This window comes from Vombatus ursinus, unplaced genomic scaffold (genome assembly GCF_900497805.2).
Source record: "Vombatus ursinus unplaced genomic scaffold, bare-nosed wombat genome assembly UNPS02009205.1, whole genome shotgun sequence".
In the NCBI taxonomy this organism is placed as follows: Eukaryota; Metazoa; Chordata; class Mammalia; order Diprotodontia; family Vombatidae; genus Vombatus; species Vombatus ursinus.
In genome coordinates, this window is record NW_020948983.1 from 35,643,791 (window position 1) to 35,663,012 (window position 19,222).

Sequence of the window (19,222 nt, forward strand, 5' to 3'; positions counted from 1 at the left end):
CATGCCTCCAATGAAGGAATAAGAATAATCATAGAGATACTCAGAAGTTCACAAAGGTACAAAATTAAAGCAAGAAAAAATAGTATAGTATAACATCAAATGTCTATAGATAAATGATGGAAATTAAAAAAAAAAACAAGCAAGATAAACTACAGGTCCTAACATAAAGAAACAAATATGGCCTTACATGTATCACTAAGATTAGTGGAATGAAATCCATGATTGGAGTATGATATTAGATGAATAAACCATATTTAAAAGGAACAGGATAGATGAAATATTTTCTTTTACTAAGAACATATACTCATGTAAGAATTTTCAAGAACCAGAGAGGTAAAGTATGATGGAGGCCACTTGGGTGAAAGTCAATGGAGGGAGAAAGAGAAGCAGTTTTGTCATTGTGGTTAACCTTAGACTGCCTGGACAGAAAAAGGAAATAGATAAGGTAATGACAATTTGATAATTTGCTTATCAAATTTATAGGGGACACAACATTGTGATGGATAGCTAACATACTGGAGGATAGAATCCACTCCAGAAGGCTCTTCACAGATTAGCCACTAGAGCATTGAACAGGATCTCATAAAATGAAATTCAGTAGGGATAAATGTCAGGTCTTAAAAATGGTTCAAAAATCAGCTTCATAAGTAGAATATGGGGAAGGAATGGCTAGATAGTGTTTTGTCTGAAAATAATCTAAGGGTTTTAGTGTGCTGCAAGCTCAATATAAGTCAACAGTATAATGGAGAAACATATACATATATATATATATGATTAAGAGATAAATAACTTCCAAGAATTTAAGAAATTGTATTTCCATTGTACTTTACCCAGATCATATCACATCTGGATTATTGTGTTCAATTCTGGGTATCCAAAATTTAACAAAGATATTGATAAACTGGAGAACATTCAGAGAAGGACAAGTAGGCTGTTCAAAGGCCTTGAGCCCATGTCATCTGCGTATCAACTGAAGGAATTAGGGATGTTTAGCCTGAAAAAGGAAAACCTCGGGGGGGGCATGATAGCTGTGTTCAAGCATTTTAAATAACTGTCATGTGGAAGACAGATTATACTTGCTCTCTTTAGCCCCAGTGGGCAAAACCAGAAACAATGCTTGGAAATTGTGGAGAGATTAATTTGGTCTTAATTTCAGGGGATCAAAAAAACAAACTTCTTAATAATTGAGCTACACAAAAGTAGAATGGGCTGCCTCAGGAGAAAATCCTCATTTAAGGTCTCCAAGCTAAGGCTGGATGACCAGATCTTGTTGATTTCCTTTAGGAGTATGAGTTGGAGTAGATGGCTGCTAAGGGCCCTTCCAACTTGAATATTCTATGATTAGATAGGTAATATGGGGGGGGGGGAAGGGAGGGGAGGGGGGAGTAGAGAAACAGACAGACAGAGACAGAGACAGAAACAGACAGACAGAGAGATAGATGAAAGAGAGACAGAGACAGAGAGACAAAGAGAGAGAGAGATGGATAGATAGATGAGAGATAGAGAGATAAATAGATAAATAGATAGATACAGACAGACAGACAGACCTATTAGGGGAGACAACTTGTACATAGATCAGTATATACAAAATAAATACATGGGAAATTGAGGGAGGAGGCATTAATGGCTGGGGGTCAGGGTGTGCTTCATGCTGAGAGTGTCCCTTGAGCAAAGCTTTGAAGGAAACAAGGCATTCTAAGAGGCAGTGATGAGGGAAAAAATACATTCAAGACATTAGGAACAGTGACAAGAGATAGTCTCAAGCATGAGGAATGACAAGAAGACCAGTTTGAGTGAACTATAAAGTTCAGGAAGAAGAGTAAAGCTGAAAAAGGTAGATTGGGGCCAGCTCATGAAGAACATTAAAAGATAAACAAAACTAAATAATTGATCAAAGAGGCAATAGGGAGTCACTGGAGTTTATTGAGGAGAGGAGTGAAGGGGTCAGTCTAGCACTTTAGAAAAATCTCCTTGGTAGCCCTATGGAAGATGGGCAGGAGAGGGAAGAGACCTAAGGCAGGAAGACCGATTAGAATACTCCTAATAGGGCAGGTGAGAGATGCAGAGGACTGGAAATAAGGTTGTGGTAAATAGAAAGAAAGATACAGACTCTGAAAAGATTTGGCAATTAGACAAGCAATTGGCTTATCTAAAATGGTCTAAATTTTGAGTGAGAAGATCTAGTTGAAAGCCTGAGTCTGCCTCTTACTCCCTGTGTCTCTGGGCAAATTACTTACCCTCTCTAGGCTCCTCCTATGTGAGTGAGGGAGTGTGTGAATGATTCAATAGCATTTTTATGAGAAAGAGGGAAGATTTTAGAAAACAAGAAGTTTTCCACTCCTTTCTCCCTTAGAGGAAGAACCAGGAAGTTAAAAAAAAAAAAACAAAACAGAGGATTCTAGTCCTGGCTCTGTCTCTAGCTAGCCATGAGACTTTGGAAAAGTCATTTCATTTATGTGACTAGTTTCCTTATTTTTAAGATAAGAGATTTGGAATAGGTAATTGCCAAGACCCCTCCAAACCCTAAAACCTTGTCGTTTGTTTCTGCATAAAATCTTAATTTCCAGTGTCCTATTCAATAAGCTCTCAGCTAGGCAAGGATGAATAGAAAGCTAATCTGATTAAAAAAATAATTTGACCTAACATACTAATGGATAATAGTAATTTTAATGTGCTGTATCTCTCAGATGTTTGTTGATGTTATGATTGTTTAATTTTAGCAAGATAATCATTGCCTTAACTCAAAGCAGCAGCCCCTTTGGATCATAGATTGGTGCAGCCAGGTAGAAGATGGTGAGAGGGAGAGAAGCTTTCAATTTGTCTCATTCCATTTATGAATCTGAGGTAGTACAAGCTTTTGTCCAGGATGACTACTATACCTAGAATTGAACCTATTGGAAATGGGTTTTACCAATCCTTCTACATTCTTTCTTCTCAGTCTCCCACTGTGGTGCAGTGGAAAGTGTGCTAGATTTTGAGTGAGAGCATATAGGTTCAAAGCTTCTGCCACTAATTACTTGTGTGACCTTGGGCAAGTCACTTAACCTCTCTAGGATTCTGTTTCCTCATCTGTAAACCGAGGGGTTGGACTAGATGGCCTTCTAGTCCTAAATCAAGAATCCACTTCTCCCAGGAATTAGAGGTGCAATCTGTGAATGTGGGACATAGTAATAATAACAATAATAATGAAAAGCACTTCTCATATATCATCTTCTTTCATTCTCCTAAAAAACCTGCTAAGGTAGATAGTCTTGTTATGCCCATTTTACAGATTTGGAAATTAAACCTCAAGAGTGGCTAAGTGACTTATTCAGGGTCACACAGCTTATAAAAATCAGAGACAGGATTTAAACCAAGAACTCTCCCAACTCTGAGTCCAGCACTCATTGAACTATACCATGCTGCTTTGTTGTGACAGTAACTGGCTCACAGGGCAGTAAAACCCACAAATTTAAATATATGAGACAAATGCAGCTTCTCACAAGCTCTCTCATCAAATAGAAGTTAAAACCACATTATAACCTTCTGGATTTTTTTCACACCAGATGGAGCATTGTAGCAGTGTTTTGTTGGTCTGAATACAATTTAGTTTCTATGAAGCAATGACATGAATCTTCACTAATGGCCAGACAGCTATAATGGTTACTTACCATCAACTACAGGGTAACACTCAAATCATGCAAAGCTCCCTCCGCTGGTCCCTGCCTCTGTGCTTTCCTGGGTGCTGCCTAGATTCAGTTCCTGATAGCGCATCCTCAAAGCTCCACGTGCTGGACTCAAGCTACATCTGAGGCACTCGCCCCATGGGCCACAGGGAGGGGTCGCCCCTTCTCCCTCCCTTCCCTTACTCTCTAATACAGTGGTTGCCAAAGTTTATTGAACACAAAACTCTCAATAAAAAAACTTTGAGCATGAACTCCTACTCTATGTATGTTTTCTTATTAATAAATTACATTGGGTATTTTCTATATTGTATATATACACATCTATGGGGTTGCTTTATTCTATATATTATGAGGAACCATGGCCCCAGGGGCTCTTGCTCTGGTGTCTGTGACATTTGATGATGTGATCATGTATTTCATGGAGCAAGTATGGAGGACTCTGGAGGAATGGCAGAAGGAACTTTACAAGGATAAAATGAATATCAATTACAAGACTTTGGTCTCACTGGGCTGTGCCATTCCCAAGCCAGACTTGAATATTCAGATTGAACAGGGGAAAGAGCCATTTTTCAGAGATCAGGGACACTTGGAGATAACAGACCTGGCCATCTGTTCCAGTGCTGATGAACACCTTGACTTGAAGAGCCCACTGGGGCAGCTGTTTTCTAGGAATTCCAGATCTTTAGGTTCTAGAGAGCAGGAAAACCATTTATTTCAAAACTAAAACTCATCTTGGCTCTTACCATTCTGCTGCAGTGAGTATAACAAGGGCTGCACCAGTCTCAAATAGCCAATGAAATCAAGGTGCACAGAGAGAAGAAACCCTTCTTCTGCACTGAGTGCAATGAGAACTATGGCCAGAATGACCAACTGCTCAGGCACCAGCACCTGCAAGTGGGGGAGATGCCCTTCCAGTGCCCCTAGTGTGACAAGATCTTCTGAGTGAAAGCCAGCTTGGAAGTCCATCAGCTTCTGCCCAGTGGGCAAAGGCCATTCTCCTGCAGTGAATGTGGCAAGGGCTTCACCAAACATTTTCATCTCACTGAGTACATCAGATTGTACAACAGGGAAGAGGCCCTTCCAGTGTCCAGAGCGTGACAAGACCTTTGGCCTAAAAGCAGACATGAAGGGTCACCTACAAATACACAGCAAAGCCAGGTCATTCCCCTGCAGCAAGTACAATAAGGCATTCCCCTAGCAGCCTAAGTTCACAGCCTACATTAAGGTGCACACAAAGAAACAGCACTACAAGGCCCTACTGTTCGTACTGATGGACCTTGATTGGAGTTGAGACAAAACCTATAGCACACAAGGGGTGATTATCAACACTCAGAGTCAGAGAGTTTCAATGAGAAGGGACTTCAGACGTTATCTAGTCCAAATTTTCTACATTCTTGACAAGTGGTCTTTCAATCTCTGCTGGAACCTAAATAACAGGAAATTTGCCACTTCATGAGGCAGGCTATATTCCATTCTGGAAAAGCTCTGATTGTTGGGAAGTTCTTACTTAGATTGCACTAGAATCAGACTCCCCATAACTTCCCCCCTTTTTTCACAGTTCTTTCTGGAGCCAGGGAGAAGTTTAGTACCTTTTCTCAAAGAGAGCCCTTTAACTATTCAGTGAAATCTGGCCAACAGAATTGGTGATTGGTGAGAGGGAGGAGGAGGAGGGAGAGACAGAGAGAAACAGAGACAGAGAGACAGAGACAGAGAAAGGAGGGAGAGAGGGGGAGAGAGAGAGAGAGAGAGAAAGCAACTTCTCCTCCTTAAATGGGCCTCCACCTTTCTCCTAAGAATTAACATAATCCTCTCCACTTAGAATACTACCCAATGTGTAAGGCCTCCAGTTGGGAAGAGCTTGAATTTTCTAGAAGTTCAAAAGCCTCTTCCTCTGTCTAGCAAATCAACTCTCTTCAGAAACTGTAATAATAATAAAAATAATAATATAGCAGTTATATGTTAATTTAAGGTTTGCAACACATATTTTATGTCATTTGATCCTCACAACAACCCTATGAGGTAGGTGCAATTATTAGACTCATTTTACAGATGAGGAAACTGAGGCTCAGAGAGATTAAGTAACTTCAGTCATTGCACTACCTAGTTATACAGCTGACGAAATAGCATTGTTCTAGATGGGGCTCCTGGTAGGGGCAAGATCTAAATATAGACCTTCATACCAAGATTTATGGCTCTTTACTAACTGGCTATCCCCTCTTTCAATTGCTGCCCCATTGCTCCACTGCTCCAGATCCTTGTCTCATGAGCCTTTCTCCTCCATTAGTGCCATGGTGCTCTGCTGTCTCTACCACGCATTCCCAAAAGATGCAGTTATCTTTCTCAGTATTGTCTTCAGTTTGGTCTTATTGCTCCATTTCAAGCTTGGTCTATTCACTCTTATTTACATTTTTGATATTTAAAATAATTAGATTAGCCTCCAAATCCTCAAAATATTTGTATATTCAAAGAGCTATTGAGATGCAACATGTAGCCTTGTAAGGTGAGTGTTCTTACATCTAAGCTAATGGTCTCTTGCTCAGTCCTCAGCTAAGATTTCTGTGCAACCTCCCTACACTCACAGGCTCAAAGAATTGGAGTCATCTAATCCAGTGGTGTCAAACAAACAGAAATGAATCCCTTCAGGTGCATATTGACTTAGAAAATGACAAATTAACTTTATCTATGTTGAATTATATTTTTCTTTATTTTGTTAAACATTTCCCAATTTCTTTTAATCTGATTCAGGCCTTACTCAGGGGTTTTGACAAGCACATTTGGGGCTCTGAATTTGACACCTCTGGCCTCTAATCCAACCTCTTTCTTTTAATTAAAAAGGAAACTTAGGTTCAAAGTGGTTTAGTGACTTTTCCAAGGTCATAAGGGTAGTAAGCAGCAGAGATGGGATATGAACTCAGGTCCTGTGATACTAAGTCCAGCACTCTTTCCAGTACTCTACACTGTCTCTCTAGTTTGCCTCTCTTCTCGAGAGGCAGAATTAGCTTTGAATTGGTTGGTTCTCATAACCATACATCACACAGGCTGATGACCTCTGGCTGAATACATTTGTTGGGCCATTCTAGAGCTAGGTTCTTCCCAGTGGCTCTGACATCATCGAGTTTGTCTTTTGAAACATTGAGTTTTACTCATTGCCTGACACACGGCTCATGTCATACTCGTGGAAGATTTTAACTGAGGCAATTCTGGCCAATCAGTAAAAACTCCAGTACTAAGCTGGGTTAATTTAAGTGGGGACATGCCTGGCTGGGACTCCCCCACTGGCCAAATTGAATATTTATGTGTTACAAACATAGCAACTACACAACATACTTCATAAGCAAGTTTATCTACTCAATACGTTCCACCCCTCGCTTATCATAAGCATCAAACATTATACATGATCAAGGACATTATAAAGCAAAATAATCAGACATTACATTATAAATTCAGAACTGCTAATCAATCTTAGATATTACCCACAACATAAACTTAACATTCTAACAGCACTTAATGATTGTGGGCACAGATAGCCTCCATATCCTCTCTTTTCTTTTCCACTGCTATATTTAGACATCTGAGGTGTCTGCAACGAGGCGTGGATGGTCTTCCTCTTCTTTTGCCTCTTCTTTTGTGTACTGTGTACACAATAGTGTACATAGTACATCACAATTATTTATAAAATACAACATCACCAACATCCCATAAATCTGTTGCATAGTCTAGGTATCCCAAACTCTAAGGTCTGCTTCTAATCCCTTTCTGTGCAAGAATGGGTAGCCAGGCATGTCAGAGGCATGAGTTAAGGAAATCAAGAAATTCTGAAGAATTCCTCAGTCTTTAATGATTCTGTTAGTTCTAGTTATTTGCTTTCTCTTCTCCACACCTTGATTCTCAGACCCATGTGACCCAAGGAAAGGAGAGACTAAGTCGTATAATGACTGCTGATTAAGGGCATAAACTATCACCTGCAAAATGCTTCCCTAGTCTTATAGGTCTTGGCCTCCTAAAAACCATTTTATTTCAGATTTTAACAGCCCATTCCAGCATTCTATAATGCCAGCTGCTTGAGGGTGATATGGTATGCATAAAGTCCAGTTTATTCCATGTACCTACTCTTGGACTTTGTTAGTGATAAATTGGAATCCTTGATGGGAGCCATAAAGTATGGGATCCTAGAGCAGTATATCAATCACTCTGTTAGCTCCCAGTGGTTGTTTCTGCCCAAATTCAGCATCTTGGGAATGCAAATCCAAATCCCAAGTGCCAAAAGTCAAAACAAATCTCTCCTCCCTCCATGACAAAAGAAACCTCACATAGTTAATCTGCCACCATAATATGTGGTATATTCTTTTCATCAGGAAATCTGCCACATCTGAACTTTAAAGCAAGGCATATTTGCCAGCAGCTGAAGCATTTGGCTGCCCCGCTGGCAAGATCAGACTTGGTTAACAGCATCTCGTGATTTCTAGCCAAAGCATACATTCTTTCCCTTCCTCGTACCCATTCCACTCTGGGGACCATCTTGTACAGTTCATGAAGTCCAGGAAGCATCTTATATTAACTTTTGTTATAGGTTGGGTGAGTCTGTCAACCTTATTACTGTGTTCTTCTCCAGTGGTGGAGCATTTCGAGTGGACATATACATTGGATATGTAAGTGTTTAAATAGGAACCCCATTCGATGAAATCCTCCCAAATAGTACCACCCTATACCTCATTCTAGTCTTCCAACCCTGTGCATGTCATGCCCCAGATCATTTGGATAAGCCTTCAGCTCTTAAACCAGTATATGTGCTATATACAGATGTGTACCACTTCCTAGGTCTTAACTTCCTCATGTCTTAGCAGAGTTCAAACCGCTCTGAGCTCAGATCACTGGGATGATCTACCTTCCCCTTCATCCTGCATCACCAAACAAGTACTTGGCTAGAAGGCGGCAGCTACTCATTTCCAAATAACTGTAGTGTTTTTAGTTATTGTTTTGTTTGGTTTTTTACTTTCTTTGGGAGGTGATATTGCTTTTTACTTACAATTTTTGAGGGTGATTGAAGCTCTTTTGGCTTCTACTTTGCCCAGCTAATCAAGGCCTAAGAGCCAATATGGGAGTTGTGCCAATTATTCAAAATATCTATTTCTTAAATAAATTCAGGAGCAGATGAATCTAGAATCCATTGACTCTATGGTGAAATAGACCCTTTCCCTCCCATAATTACTTCCTTAGGTACCTATGGTCCATCAGCTTACAATACAACAAGAGAGCCCTTGTAGCCAGAATCAGTGTTCCTTCCTAGCTAAGTTCTCGAAGCTCCTTAACCAAGCGATTATTTTATTTGCCCCAGTGCAGAGTAAAGCACCTAAGTGACCCATCCTGGGATGGTTCTTGCATCTCATTGCAGATGTAATTTGTCCCACCCTACTTTTGCCCTTGCTAGCCACTGGTCAGGATTCTGTGTTTGGACTTGGGTGATGAGACAGGTGGTCAATAGCAATTGATCATTAGAGTGTGAGTTGAAGGGCACAGGGGACTCATCTGGTCCCTCAAAATCCTCCTGGATGTTCCCATTACACATCTCAAGGTCCCCATCCTTCTCAATTTGGGCCTGTACTTTAATCATAGATATCTGACTTGGCTATGAGTTAAGTTTTATTTGCAGCGTTGCTACCCTTTGAGGCTGTTTTTCTGCTGCCTCAGTTTTCTCTGGCAGGTCTCCTTGGATTCTTATCAAGTTAACTTATGTGCATTTAGTTTTTACCACTTGGCATAGTACTGCTTCTATTCCCTCTAAGAGTGGTAAGCAATAGTCCCCTGACCTGGTAATTCCTGGCCTTTCACTTTCTGATTCCATTCAAGATGATGGGGGAAGGGAAGGGAGGGAAGCAGTCAATCAAGGAGAAAAAAAATGCCTCGATAGGATTTGTTTATTGGCTAGATTGAATATTTGAATGTTACAAACACAACAGCAGACTGTGTGCAGTAAGTGCTATGTTACCAATAATATTCCCTCTCCAATAAAAATTCCTCCTTGTGCTGTGAGAGGTTTTATTTGGAGTCAAAGGGCCTGCATTCCAATCCTAGTGCTGCTGTTTGTGTGACTTTGGAGAAATCAAAACATCTCAGAGTCTAAATATCTTCATCTGTATATAGGGAGACAAGGAAGTTTTAACCTGGTCAGAGCAAAACACAAAAGCCAGGAGGTTTTTTTGTGTTTTGGTTTGGTTTGGTTTAGCTGCTGACAAATATACATGATACAAAAAAGAATGTGGATTAGAAGGGTAGAGGATAATAACCTTTCTTCCTTCATTTAGCCTTTTTTTTTTTTTTGACTCACAAAATCAGAGGATCTGTGAATAAAGTGGGCTTTAATAGTCAGACTCCACACAGGCTTTCTTTGGTAGAATACACAAAAATGGATTTTGGGGACATGATCCCTTTAAGAAACTGAGCAGAAGTTACAAGAAATTTTTACTCCAATTGTCTGGCACAGTTGACTTCAATTCAGCACGAGATAGTTAAAAGACATCATCTCAGTGAGGGGCTATTCCACCTACCTTTTTTTCAACTACCCTTTAGCTGGTGTTATATAACTATATAACCTTTGTTATAACCATCAACCTGTCCTTATCAGGGGGAGGCTTGTTGGTCACTGTATCCTGGCAGACAGGAGTTGACATGGCCAGCAGATGACCCTACAGTTAGGTGATATAGTCAATGGAGAGAGCACTAGGCCTGGAGTCAGTGACTAAGGAGCATATTCATAGAAAACACATACATGGCCAGGAAAGATGTGTAATTCATGGGAGAGGATACCCACGTGGCCAGGATATGCACATAAGGGTAATATTTATAGGAGACATGAGTAGACAGGGCAGCTCATATCTGAAAATTTGAACTCAGGTTCAAATCCAGCTTCAGACATTTACTAGCTATATGGGTGAGTCACTTAACTTCTGTCTGAGTTTCCTCAAGTGAAAAATAGGGATAATAAGAACACCTTCTTCCCAAGGTTGCTATGATGATCAAATGATTGTAAAGCACTTACCAGAATGCCTGGCACATAGTAAGTCCTTAATAAATGCTTGTGTGCTTCCTTCCTTCCTTCCTTGACTTCAATTCAGCACGAGATAGTTAAAAGACATCATCTCAGTGAGGGGCTATTCCACCTACCTTTTTTTCAACTACCCTTTAGCTGGTGTTATATAACTATATAACCTTTGTTATAACTATCAACCTGTCCTTATCAGGGGGATGCTTGTTGATCACTGTATCCTGTGGTCCTGTATGTGCCTGGCACATAGTAAGTGCTTAATAAATGCTTGTGTGCTTCCTTCCTTCCTTGTTATCTTGAAAAGATGATGCTCAGAAGTGGATAGCAGCACAAGACCAGTAGAGTAGACCTCAGCAGAGACAATGCTCCCAGATGAGAGCAGTATTGAAATAAGAACTTTACCATTAGCAACCATGAATTGTCAGAGGTGTGAGAGGCCCAGTCCATTCATGCCTCTTATGTATATAGTCCTTACATGTGTACCCTGGCCACATATTCTGTCTCAGAGGCCATGCATCTTTCCTGACCATGTATGTGCTTTTTTATGCAGGTTCCCCAACCACACATCTGTGTGTGTATGCCTTCCACCACTGGTAATGTGAGTGCACACTGTGGGAAAATATGGAAAACATTTTCTTGGCATTTTATTGCTATGATGTTTTATTAAATGTCTTTTGTGTGGATTAATATGTCCTCTGGTATATCCTCCAATAAGACCTCTTGAACTATTTGAGTTTTGAGTGTCTTGAACCTGGATACCCTTTTAGGGGGCAGAATATGTGAGAGGGAATGCCCCAGAAGTTACATGTAAAATTAGAAATTTGGACTAGATAACTTCAAAGGCTCTATCTTTAAATCTATGATTCTATGATCCTCTTTCTCAGGAGATGGTACTAGCTATTTCAGAGGAATATCCAGACCCAGAATGCCTGGAGGCTAGTTAAAATGTTTGGTCTTTCATTCTGCTCAACAAAAGGTCTTTAGCCAAGTTAGGGAGAATTTGGTCCCATTCATTTCTTCCTTTTCCCTGCAGCCAGGTAGCACATTGCCCACTGAATCAATATCTCCCACTGAGGCTTTTTGGATCTTGGAAAGGCATTAACTCATGCCCCCTTTTCATTTCTCATCCTCAGCCTCAGGGGCTGATACAAGGCTGTGCAAATCCCACCCTCACCCCAGGATTTCTTTCAGCATTAGGAAATATGGAAGGGAGAGGTGGAGAACCAGTTACTCCCTGTGCAATCACCTATATAATACACAAGTGAAAGGAGGTGATCCTAATGTTACAGGTATGGTTCTAAAACCACCACTCTCTGCATTCAAGTTCAGTGTTGGGATATGACAAAGCACTCGCCAGGCAATGAAAGTTTAACAAAGGAGGAGATTTACTTTGCCCACACAGCAAGGATATGCAACAAGGATTCAGCAGCCCCCCTCATCTCCATCTGGAAATTTGTCTGGTCAGTTATCAGAGTAGTTTCTGGTTGGCCAGTCATCAGGATATAGCAAGTCGGACTTGAGTCGATTCAGGAACTTGCCAATTTGGAAAGGCCTGGAACCCTCACAGCTTGGGTTTTTACTGGCCCTAGGCCAGGAAGCTGTGTCAAAGAATTTGGGAGCAATAAGGTTTCATAAGGCCAGCAAGCTTTTTCAGGGAAGCTGGGGCTAAAGGAAGTCGTGTGGGTAGGGGTTGTGTGGAGCGAGAAAGCTGAGTCAGGGTTAGGAGAGCTGTATCAGGAAACTACTGTCCTACGACACCTAGCATGTTATTGAAGATTCCTGTCACACCATACTTACAAAGAACAATCCTGCACCAAAACAAGTTCTCAGGTAACTGTCCATGTAAAAATTATTTTCTATAATCAATCTACAAGGATTTATTAAGCACAAGATAGCACACTAGATGATAGATATAGGAACAAAAATGAAACAGACAATCTCTGCCCTCAAAGAGACTACATGCTACTATGGAGAAGTGAGCAACATATATAAACGTAAGCAGAGCAAGATGTGATGGGGGAAAGGGAAGGAGAAGGGAGGGAAAAGGAAGAAGCATTTATTGTGCTAAACACTTTTACAAACATCATTTTCATTTGATGAGGGCAGAGGAGAGGTCACAGAAAATGTTCTAGGGAAATTTGAGGAAATACCTTCAAGAAAGGTAAGGAATCTGAAAGATGGGAATAAACATTTATTAAGAGCCTACTATGCACCAAGCACCTGTGCTGAGCTCTGGAGATATGAAGACAGGCAAAGGACAGTCTTTTACTTCAATAAACTCACAATCCAATGAGGGAGATAACAAGCTGTATATAATGTGAAAATATGTTTAATAGGAATGTATGTGTATAGCCCATATCAGATTGTGAACCATCTTGGGGAGGGAGGTGGGAAGGGAAGGGGAGAAAAATTGGAAACTCAAAAACTTATGGAAGTGATTGTTGATAAATTAAAATAAATTAATTTAAAAAAGAAAAAAACAAGCTATACACAGGATAAATAAGAAATACCCAATTTAAAGAAGGATCTAGAATTAAAAGGGACTGGGAAAGGCTTCCTACAGAAGGTAGAATTTTAACTGGGACTTGAATAAAGCATTTATAAAGGGCTTATTATGTGCCAGGCACTGTGCTAAGCTGTATACAGAGAGAGACACTAAGTCAAATTTTGAAACAGCTAGTGGTACAGGTTGGTTGAAACATAGAATCTGTGGGAGGAATAATATAAAGAAAGAGTTGGAAGGGAAGCTAGAAGCAGTGTGTTGAGGAAAGAGAGCTAAGTTCTTAACAGTCTTTAAGAGGTGATCACCTCTCTTCTAACACCCAAATTCCCAAAGCAATCATCCAAATGTACTCAACATACAAAAAGAAACATTTTTCAGGAAGAGAAATGGGGTGGCAGTGATAGTGTGCCTGGTCTCTCATTTCCTTATTTAGTTCAGAGCACCTCTTCACTTGCTAATTCATTACTGGAAGGTTCTCTTTTATTTCTAGTTCCAGAAAACTGGGAATAAATTTTCATCAATGAGTTGTCATAAACAAATTCTACCGTAACAAAAAAAATGGGGTTCCTCCTGGAATTCCTTATAATGGGATTTCAATGATAATGTCTTGCCAAAAAAAATTGTAAAAAAAAAAAAGGAAAAAGAAAAGAAAAGAAAACCACCACACTCAAAAATTCCCCCCAACACTAATACACAGTACTCCCCTAACTCAGCCACTAACTTCCATGCATGCAGCATTATTGACATAGTTTCCCCAAGACAGGACTCAAGATTATGAGAATTCCTTATAACAAAAGAAAGCAGTTTCTTCTTAATTGGGTTTCCTAACCCTCCTCCCACACCTAACCAACATCTTTTTCATAACTACTCCACTAGCCCTGGAAACTATCTCTTCTATTATATAAGGTAGATTAGCACCTAGAAAATTTAAGTGTTTGGGAATATGATTTAGTGGGAAAACAAAGTACCTGGTCTTCTCCATTCTAACTACTTAAAGGTACCCTCCCTAAAAACTTAACCTCTTTCAGTGGATGTTCCAATAATATATGGATCACAAGAATACCATGTAGGTAACCCAGAAATCAGAGCAGTCCCACTACCCTTGAATTTTCCTGTTCAGGACTGGTTGACCTCAAAGGTCCCATTAAGCTCTAAATCTATGATCCTAAGATCTGGTTACTATTTCCAAAATAAGATTATGATTTTAAAATTACTATCCATATAGTTCCTTTCTCCCCATGATCAAACTTCAATAATCTTCACATAAATTGCATTATAATTGCTGTAAAGGTACTTTTTCTGGTTCTGATGAATTGTGCAATTAGCTCAGAAAATTTTTAAGCAATTTTCTAATTCCACTAAAACTTAATGGAGCCCTTCCAGCCCTAGGCGAATGGTTGGTGCAAAATTTAATTTGAGCTAATCTGTATAAGACTGGGGAAGCATAAAATATACAGCATGGGGGGTATTTACCCCTTGTGGGCACCCTTCTTTTCTACCATGCCTTTCCATCAAGATGAGACTAGGGGTAGGTATTGATTTTGCAATAAGTGGGGATGTGATACTAGAATTAAGTGTTCTGTCTTCAACATCACACACACACACACACACACACACACACACACACACACACCCCTTCAATGAATTATGGTGGTAAAAGAATATTGGCCAAGTAGTCAAGAGACGTAGGTTCTAGTCTTAGTTCTGCCAATGACTTGTTCTGTGACCTTAGGCGAACCTCTCAGATCCTCAGTTTCTTCACCAGTCAAGTAGGAACTTCCCACTCTAAAATCCCACATTCCTAGAGTATGACTACATCCTTGAAGTCGCTGACAGACACCTGCCCCACCGGCAGGTGTCAGTATCTCGGATGCAGGCGGACGGTTGCAAATATTTTCTCCTCCACCTTCCCACCAAATTAGGCAAATTAGGCTTGAACCTTTGTCAGCGTGGATCCGCCTTCTCCCAGGCTGGCGGCGGTCCCCAGGTGTGGGTCTTTGTGTCAGGAAAACTTTGAGAGAGCGAGAGCGAGGGAGCTGGACAAAGAGGGGGAAGCGACGGCGCTTCTCGGGGTCGGGGTTTGCCCGTGGCCCCCCTCCCTGTCTGGGTCAGGAAGGGCGGGAGAAGAGCTCGACGTCCCAGGGAGAGGAGCGACGGGGATGTGCCTGGCAAATTCCTAAGAGGCGATACCACCGAGGGGAGGGGAGGGGAGGAAAGGGGAGGGGGAGACAGAAGAGAACGGGCATCGACTGGAGCGAAGCTGTCAAACTGAGCGCGGAGAGGAGCCCGCGGCTGGGAGGGACGACGGGGCTGGGCTGGGCTGCACTGGGGGGACAATCGCAGAGCCTGTGCAACTCCCCGCCCGCTGCTGCTGCCGCCGCGGCGGCGGCCGCTTGTGCCCAAGCGGGGCTCCCCGGGGCTGGGGGGCGGCAGGCAGGTGGGAGAGGCGCTTTTTCTCGCTCTGCTCCTCGCCGGCTCCGTCGCCCGCTGGCCGGTCCGGTGGGAGGCAGGCGCCCGAGCCATGCAGCTGCAGTTCAAGAGCTGGATGTTGGCTCTGCTCACCCTGCTTGTCGTCTTTCTCATCTTCGCAGATATTTCGGAGGTCGAAGAAGAAATCGGGTAAATAAACCCTGCCCTCCCCCTCCCCCACCCCCGGGACCCCCAACCCTCTAACCTCCTCCACGCTCCCGCTTCCCTCTCCACTCCCCCTTTGCTCCTTCCCCGGGCTTTGTATGCGCCTCGTCCTTCCCCCTTGCTGTGGCTGCTCCTCCCCGAAGCTGGGGAGAGCGACTGGGGGGCGGGCTGGCGGGGGCCGGGACCAGGTCGGGGCTATGGCTAGAAGAAGGGGGGGGGGCCGGGGGGTTGGGGGGGGGGGGGGGGGGGAATGAGTCGCGGGGCAAGAGGGTCGGGACGGTTTGGGGGGCAGTGAGAGTTGGAAAGGGTAAGGAGACGCCACTGAATTGGGGCGTCGTTAACTAGGTATTGGCTAGTGTGCCAGCGGGCGACAGAGTGAGGGGGGAGATCGAAGGCACGGGAGTGTCTTTTATAGCGGATTTCCCAATCATCCCTACCCCTTTATCAATCGAGGTCCTAAGGAAGGGGGCTGGTGAGACAGCGGGGAGGGCGAGACGGCCAGACGGACGGGCTGCGGGAGGAGGGGAGTGTCTGGGGGCGGAGGGGGTACTGGAGAGGAAGGCAGGAGAGTTTCTTTGTCTTGGGCTCCACGGGTTTCTCGCCTTTACAAAGTGGGAAGGGAGCGCGCCTGCATCTCAGTGGAGAGGAAAGGCAGCCTCGGGGCTGGTGCCCAGCCCGGCTGAGTGGAGAGGGGTGGGCCGAGCCGAGTACCAGGGGCCCCGGCGCGGGGCCGTCCCGGGAGGGGCAGCTGCGCTCCTGCTCTTCCCCATGCGCCCCGCGCCGCGCCGCCCTCCCACCCACTGCTCCGGGCTGAGAAGCGGACGCTCCGCTCCGGAGGGGCTCTCCGGCACTGGGCGTCCCTCTCCATCCTCCGCCAGTCAACCTGGGGGGGACTTCGGTCTCCCTTTGTCCCTTCTTCTCCTGCTCCGGGTGCTGAAGGCGGGCGGGGGGAGAAGAGGGACGGCGGGAATGAGTCAATTTCTAGGAATACTTTATTCCTGCTGTCCTCGCTCCTGAGCTTCCAGGAATAGCTTTAGCGTTCGTTACTATTTATTGCTTTCATTCTTCCGATTGTTACTAGGAGGTGTGCAGGTTCATTTATCTGGCTACACATGCCCCCGCCCTGCGGCGAGTGGTATCTCCCCCCAACCTCAGATCTGGGTGGCTCTGGTCCCTTACTTTCAGGGGCGGAGGCGGGAGGGGCAGGAGCTGGGGTCGGGGAGGTTCCAGGGCTAGACAAAACTCGTGGGACCCGCTCGACCTGGGATCAGTCTGGTCCCGGTACAATAACCCAGCAGTGACTTCCCATCTTCACTGTTTCCACCCCGCCCCAAACCCTGACTATCCAGGTGAAATTAAAGGCAACAAAGAGGAGCTTGTGGGGGAAGAAGACTGAATTGGCTCTGGATGGGGGTCGGGGGAGCGCATACCAAGGGAAATATCCAGCAATTAGGGACAGTGAAGGGGAGGAGGGAGAGAATTTCTTGGAATTGAAAAAGGAATATCAGGTGACCCTGGAAGAGGTCAAAGGACCAGAGAGGGGGAGACAAGGAAATAGGATGGAATGCCAGTGCCTAGACTCAGGGCAGAAGATAACCACGGGGGGATCAGCTGGTACCACCCTCCTAGGACCTCAACCTGATACTGTCACTACATTGATACCAGGTTTCTGCAATGGCCAATGCTTTAAGCATTTCTAACCCAAGTCCTCATTCCCAGGTCAAGGTACTGGGAACTAAAGAAACCAAGTCATCAGATATTTTACTTCCTAACAGTATTTTTCCTTTCTCTTTCTTTTCACCAACTATCATTTCTGCCCTCTCTCTTCCTCTTGTTCTTTTCTCTGGCTTTCTCCTTTCCATACTCTCTACCTCCGGAATTTCTTTTCCACCTTCTGCCTCTGTCTCGGGAGTAAATGTTCATTTTCTCCAAGCCTCTCAGAAAACTTTGTAAAAGGAAAAACATACGGTATTCTATCTTTACACACCTCTACCAAGTTTCTGAGCCCACATGTTTTGGTTCAGAAACATTGGTAGGAGCCACAACTTCTTTATAAAGTTCTAGTCTGTCCAGTGACCCCAAAAAAAAAAAAAAAAAGCTGTTGTCAAAGGAGAGTTCCTCTATCTAATACAACTCTTTCATTAGGAAAGAGGAAACAAATCCAGATGTAAAGAGATTTGCCCAAGGTAGCAAGTATTAGATTCAAGATTTGAAACTGGATCCCTTCCTACAAAACCTAGGGCTTTTTCTACTGTATAATACACTGCTTTTGCTTTTGGATCCTAATTGGGTTTTCACAGATGTCAGTTCTGGCAGAGTGGAGATGTCAATTGCAGTTAAACTTTGCAGTTTAAGGCCCTAATCTATTTGTTATTATTTCTTTTTTATTATTATTATTACCCACAATACTGGCCAACATGGTGGACAATAAAAAAAAACTTCCATTTATTTCAGCTTTTAAAGTTACAGATCACTTTATGTACATTGTCATTTGCTTCTCACAATAACCCCATGCAGGTCAGTAATCATTTATTGAATGCCTGTTACATACCCAGCATAAGAAATAAGGAAGATATCATTGGCCCATTTGTTACAAAGGAGGAAACTGACATACAGAGAAGTTAAATGACCTAAGGTCACATAGCTAATATATAGTGGATCTCAAACCCAGTCCAGTGGCTTTTATACCTCTCAAACTAATAAGCTAGGAAAAAAGCAGAAAGGTCAAAGGTAGTCCCTGTCCACAAATACATTACAATCTCCTTGGCAATGTTTATCTCAGAATTGAAAGAGATCTCTGAGGTCATGGAATTCAACCTAAACTTAAGTGAGATTTCTGTCTACAACATAACTACCAAGTGGTCATCCAACCTTTGTCTGACAGCCTCTACTGAAGGCAAACCCAATACCTCCTGATGCAGCCTATTCCACTTTTGGACGCCTCTTTGTTTTAGGAAATTTTCCCCGAGAGCCATTCTAAATTTGTCCTCTTTGCAACTTCGACCCTTTATTCCTCACTGCCTTCTGTGGCCTATCAGAAGGATGCTAGTTTTTCCTCCAACAGCTGCCCTTCAAATACCTGAAGACATTTGGTCTACTCCAGCCTAAGCATCCCATTACCTCTCAACCCACCACCCTAGTACAGGCCTTCATCACCTCTGCCTGGAGTATTGTAATAACTTTCTAACTGGTCTCTGTTCCCAAGTCTTCTCCGCATCCCAACTTGTCTAAGCTGCCAAAGTGATTTTCTAGGATACAGGTGTTACTGTGTGTGTCATCCCCCTGCTCAGCAGAGGCTCTCAATTGTCTCCATGATCAAACAGAAAATCCTTTTGGATATTTAAAGCCCTTCACAACCCCGTCCCTGCCTACCTTCCC

General features: G+C 43.0%; 1 protein-coding gene across 1 annotated transcript in view; it reads left to right on the forward strand.

Annotated features, from left to right (window-relative positions):
- The first annotated feature begins 15,693 nt into the window (after nt 1-15,693).
- ST8SIA2 (ST8 alpha-N-acetyl-neuraminide alpha-2,8-sialyltransferase 2) overlaps nt 15,694-19,222 on the forward strand; it is an 89,807-nt gene continuing 86,278 nt past the window's right edge. Inside the window, exon 1 of the mRNA XM_027851389.1 lies at nt 15,694-15,829. Coding sequence (XP_027707190.1) covers nt 15,732-15,829 — 98 coding nt within the window. The 5' untranslated portion in view covers nt 15,694-15,731. The remainder of the gene's footprint in view (nt 15,830-19,222) is intronic.